We start from the raw sequence: 6,000 nt of genomic DNA on the forward strand, positions 1-6,000 counted from the left end.
GGTTACCAGGACGAGTGTGCTGGGATATGTGAACATAAAACTTCAGCTGGGAGTTGTACAACAGGGTTACTTGTACCTCACAGTTTGACACCTTCAATTTGCACAGTTTGTCCCTAGTGGAATGTTCTAAAGACACTGCTTAATACTGGGAAAATAGGCAATGTGGAAAAATCAAGAAGTGGACAAATCTACCGATGTATGTCTTTCATGCCCATCTGAGACTTTCAGGAGTGTCTCAGTCATTTGGAAATTCATGCTCAGCATGGATCACTTCACCATTTAAGTGTGCTTGTAGGCTGCAGCAGTCTTTGATCTGACATTCTAAAGGTGCTTTGAGGCTTAGGAGATTTGCATTTGATTGTTGGGAGTGATACCTGCTGTAGCCCGGTTTCTGTGTGCTTACTTACAGTCTTCTTGCAGTGATATGTTGTAGAAACCTTTGAAGTATTCTGTCATGATACAGCCACAGGAAAATGCTGTCTGGCCTTTTTATTCTCAAGTTATTTTGCATTTTTAAAAAATGTAATAGTCATGGTGCAGATAAAATTAGATTGTGTAACAAAGGATTGTGTAACAAGTCCATTGGTTCTTCTCTGACGGTGTAGCAGCAATAATGGTGATTTAAATAGCTCGCTTTTGCTTAAACTACTATTTTAGTTTCCCAACTTGCTCACTAACATAGTAATCTTTGGAAATGGTTGAAGCCACTCTCCTTTAGCTATCTGCCATTTTCTTAGAGTACTGTATGTTTTGATTTGATGGATTGTTCAGCTTATAGTGAAAGTAGTTCTTTTCTGGAGTGTTTTGTAAAAGTGGTGGAGTCCCCATCCCTGGAGGGGTGTGCAGACGTGGTCCTGAGTGACATGGTTTAGTGGTGACTTGGCAGCGATGGGTTAACAGTTGGGCTTGATGATCTTAAAGGTCTTTTCCAACCTAAATGATTCTGTGATAAAAACTGATAATGCAAGCAGAAGATATTTTGACTATACTTGCTCTGTTTTGATTTGGTAATTATTTAACAGAACTGAGTTTTAATAGTGAGGACTGGGCACCTCAGTGCAGTTAGCATTTCCCGAGCCTCATCTCTGAAACTAGTGCTGTTGTGCCTTCCCTTAAGCGGGCAATTGGAGCAGGGCGTTTCTAATATCACCTGGGCTAGAGCAAGCATCATGTTGTGTTACCAGAGCTGCAGTTTGGATTTTTGAATAGCAAATAACTAAATATTAAACTACTTAATTATTCCTCTCTGTATTTTCTGTGTGATGAGGTGCACGGTAAGTTTTCCTGTTGAAAAAGGATTCCCTAGCCCGGCTTTTCTGTGTACAGCAAACTTAGTGCACTATCCAGATGATAAAATTGCTTGCTATGGGGAATGTTGTTCAAATAATGCACTCTACTGTCAGAAATATGAGACATAGACATAATTGTGGAAGGAAAATACTTAGACAGCCGAAAACTACTAACCATTAGTGAAAGTGGAAGGACTTTTACTCCTTCCTGAACACTTATATGACTCTGTTAACGGATACCACATATTTTAAACCATGGAAACTGGAGAGCAGGGAGGCCAATTTGTATTCCCTATAGTGCTTTTCTAGTCATTTGCTGCTGTTGACTGAGTTCAGTTACAATCCCTCATCTCCCTCTATTTCCTGCCACTCAATTCTGTTATTTTAAATCATCTTGTAAATCACTGTACAGAGCAGGGTACTGATTTTATCATTTTTTCATGTCCTTAAGACATTAAGCCTGCTATCTTACAGGCGGATAGACAGCATCTTAGTTCAACAGACATGCTCTTCTTTTGTCTCCTCTGGGCAAGTATATTCAAGCAGAATTATGGAGTTAATAGAATCTCTTTTCCCTGAATATCTTACCTGTTCTCAACTATAAGATGTGAAAAGGAAGGAAACAGCTTTCACCAAACCTGCTTTTTCTTAGTGGGGAGAATACTTTGGACTCCTGAGAATGAGAAGCTAACCCAAACTTTGAAAAAGTGCATTAATTTTCTGTCAAGAACATGGATGTTTCTTCGAGTTCACTCATGGTCAATGTCTATTTCAGGGTGAATCTTCAGGTTCAAGTGTGGAGCGGGGAGAGGAGAATCTGTGTGGATAGTTTGATCTGTATTCTCCAGTGGCTTAAATTACAAAAGAAGGCAAAGTTTATAACCTGGCTTTTGACAAACTTATTACATAAATGTAGTTCAAAATATGTCTTTATTATTGGAAAAGTAATGGATGCTGTAACAGTTCTGCTTGTCCAATAACTAGCGGGTTTTATTACAGCACCAATTATTGCTTTGGAATTTTTCTCAGACATCATTTCCGTATATCAGAATCTCTCCTCCTTGGTGCAACAACTAATTTTGAAATCATAAGAACAGGGTGCTGTATTACAGAAGCATTGATATTCTAGTGCAAAATAAGAAACAATGTCTATTGGCCATAAAATAGACTATTTTGGTTAACAGGAGGCTTATTGCTTCATTTCAGAGAATAGGTCATGGTGATAAAAATCATGCTGATGCCGACAGATCGCCCATCTTTCTCCAGTTTATTGATTGTGTATGGCAGATGTCTAAACAGGTATGTTACATCATTCTTCAGAAGGTAACACTGTTAAGAGATTGCTGAATTAAAAACCGAGATCTTTATTAAAAAAAAAAAAAAGGTATTTGAAGAGGCCAGCACGCCCCTCTGCTCTGACACTCAAAAAGAGTGTCTTTACTTGTAAACCATACCTTCTCTACCCCATTTCTGAAAGTGGTATGTAAGCTGTACTACTTGGTCAGGATGTGATGCAAGTCTGGTGTATCTTGGAATATGGGCTTCTCAGAAACATGCTGAGAGGTGCGACCCAGCAGAAAGCTTTTACAGCTGTCTTAATAGGGCCTGCTGTTTCATCTCGCAGCTTTGTGAAGCTGTCCCTTGAATGACAGGGACAAATGTTTTGTCAGAGCTTGAAAAGGAAGCTTGGGGGCTGTTGAGTGCTGTGATTTAAATGTGGTATTTTCAATAATAATGTAACAAAGCAGCAAACTTAGTCCATTTAGGGCCAAGGGTTAGGAGTTAAGCTCTTGTTTCCCTGTGTGGTGCTGCACTCTGAGGAGTGCACTAGGGATATATTATCCTGTCTTGTTAGTAAAAATGTAACTGTTCTGTATTTTCTCCTTCTTGTTAGAAATTAAAGGCAGTTAGAACATTTTGAAAAGAGTTCTTTTCAGTGATTGGTTTGAGAAAGTTGGACCCCTCGCATCATCTGAACACTTAACTCTATAAAGCATATGAAAGTATTATCTTAATGATGTGTAGATGTAATCAGGCTTCCAAATGCCGCCTTAGGCCTTTAACCAAGGCATGTGCATCTCTCCCTGCTTTTTGATGTAAAGAACAAATTTGTCTTTTCTGTTCTTAGTTTCCTACAGCCTTTGAATTCAATGAGCAGTTCTTGATTACAATCCTGGATCACCTGTACAGCTGCCGGTTTGGTACTTTCTTGTATAACAGCGAGTTCCTTAGAGAAAAAGAGGTTAGTCTTGTTTAATTGTATTGCTATCTTGATCCTAGATGATGACAAGGTTTTGATTGTGTTATATTTGGTTATATTCCTTGTATGACAGTGGTCTTGAACTGGCTTTAATTTTGTTACAGAGTAGTTGCATAGTAATTACTTGGTGTTGGTAGTTTAAAGACTACACAGTCACTGAAGGACTTGTCAAACAATAATTCTGGAATATTTTAATACAGTAGCTTCTTATGCTTCTCAGTAAATCAGAAGTGTATTAATTTTAGAATGTAACCATGGCTTCTATGATGGATTTCCTGATTTTGTGCAAGTATTTACTGTTCTTATTTCAATTTTTTTTTAGAAAGTGACTGAGAAAACATTATCATTATGGTCTTTGATAAACAGTGAAAAATCTAAATACACCAATCCTTTCTATACTAAAGAGCTAAATCGAGCGCTCTATCCGGTAGCCAGTATGCGTCATTTAGAGCTCTGGGTCAATTACTACATCAGGTGGAACCCAAGGATCCGACAACAAGTAAGTGAATTCTCTGTAATGTGTGAAATGCTTTTAGACTTCAGAAATAGGATTTTGTGTTATAACTGTCTTACAGTACCTGTAACCTGTTCAGGGTTTTTATATTATATTTGTAAAGATAGAGAGGAAAAAGGTGAAAATGATTATTCGGTTATCTTTTTGGTTTTGGACTCGATCAGCTCTTCTCAGAACACTGAGCTTATTTCACTGCTTAGTGTCAAGTCATCCTCAAGCTCTTTCTATCCCCTGTTCTTGATGACAGGGTTGGGGGAGCATTTTTTAAGGGCATTTGATGCTACTGAAGGGTGAATGACAGCCCTAGAAATAGGGCTTCTTGATCTCTGAAGATTTAGGGCATTAGCATCACAAACACAGAGATGCATTTGCTTAGTCTTTTACAGATTAAGATGACCTATTTGGTCCTCTCTCTTTCAAAAGCTCTATCTATATTAATGGCTTATGGTAAGATTTTTTTAATGTAACTTTGATGACCCAACACTGTTTACACTGTGTAAATGTTAGATGAAAGCTGTTACTGAAAATTGTACAAGTGGATCAGTCTGGAAGCCCAGAAAAGCTTTTCTCAAATTCAGTTCAGTTCTGTTTTTAATGTTTAATATATGGACATTCAATGTTTGTTACAATCGTGCTGGAAATCTCAGCAATGTGGGATGGAAAGGTAGTGTAGAGAGACTTACTCATCCTTCTTAACAAATAGTGGTGTCTTGAGTCAGAGAAGATAGAGGAGCAATTTCTTTGACAGAGGCAGACTTCACAATCCAGCCCCTGGAATAAATCAGGAATTTTCAAGCCACGCACTTCCTTTTCTGCAGCTGATGCCTTGTATTATTTACAGGAGATTGCAAGAAAGCCAGACAGTTTCTGTATTTTCTTACAAGTATGTTGCCAGTTTTAATTTGAAGTTCTAGGTTTGAAGCTTTTGTTGCTTGCTGTGGAAGATGAGGGCATTTTGAAAAAGGTGAATCCAAAGATGTATTTCAGAAAGAGATGGATTATAGGACATGCAAATTAGCTGTTAATCTACTTAAAAATATGCTTTGCCATTATTCAGGCAAGGTTTCTGACAGGAGTTTCCTATTAGAAATGCAAACCCATGTGATAATCATCTATGCTGCTGCTACTGGTCTCTCATTTTCACCATTTATGTGTCTAAAATGCAAGAATTTTTTTTTGCTGCACATGAAACTTATGCTTCATTTTGACTTAAGCAACTGCATGGTGGACGTGTGGCCTGAACCGTTTTTTAAATGGCCTTTCATAGTGCCATTACTTAGAAGCATCTTCTGCACCAGTTTTCAGTCTAATGAAGAGCCTGGTCTGTCTCTAGCAATGTCATTAATTCTACATCTCTAATCATCTTAGTAACTACATTCAGTCATTGATCCAACTTCCGCAGCTGCTTCAACACTCGCTGCCGTCCTCATCTGGGGTGTGTAGCGAGTGGTGCCCCTCAGCGCACTGGTTCAGCTGGTTTTGAACTGGTGAGGCATTCACATTTGCTTCTGAAACTGTACTGCTAATAGCTTTTAATTGCAGGCAGTTAATTGTGAAACGGCAGCAAATTCTTGACAGGTAGATACAGCTGAAGGTGACTGTAGGCTCTGTAGCTGCCTTGGACATCTGTAACATTCCTTTTGTTTCATTACTGTTTCTGAAAAAGGAAGCTAAGATTAAAATGGAAAGAGTTAAGAAGCTTTTTTTCTGTGAGTAATCTCCTGAAAGCTATGGCAGTCAATTTTAAACGCATCCAGGTTTACTTACAGAGTTCACCAATGAAGCTTAGTGTTTACTTCACTTGTTTATTTACACAAAGCTACAAAGTGACTATTCAAAACTGAAGTAAATTTCATCAGCAAGAGAAGTTATTTAATCTGAAGACATGGATTTCATCTTAATCTGATGATTAAAATGGCTAAACACTGTTTGTAGGG

The 6,000-nt window shown here is 38.2% G+C and overlaps 1 protein-coding gene across 1 annotated transcript in view; it reads left to right on the top strand.

Moving 5' to 3' along the window:
* MTM1 (myotubularin 1) overlaps positions 1–6,000 on the top strand; it is a 29,828-nt gene that overhangs the window by 22,898 nt on the left and 930 nt on the right. Inside the window, exons 11-13 of the mRNA XM_010133726.1 lie at positions 2,496–2,588; positions 3,418–3,531; positions 3,872–4,048. Of these exons, the coding sequence (XP_010132028.1) occupies positions 2,496–2,588; positions 3,418–3,531; positions 3,872–4,048 (384 nt within the window). The remainder of the gene's footprint in view (positions 1–2,495; positions 2,589–3,417; positions 3,532–3,871; positions 4,049–6,000) is intronic.

This window comes from Buceros rhinoceros, unplaced genomic scaffold (genome assembly GCF_000710305.1).
Source record: "Buceros rhinoceros silvestris isolate BGI_N320 unplaced genomic scaffold, ASM71030v1 scaffold12813, whole genome shotgun sequence".
NCBI classification, from domain to species: Eukaryota; Metazoa; Chordata; class Aves; order Bucerotiformes; family Bucerotidae; genus Buceros; species Buceros rhinoceros.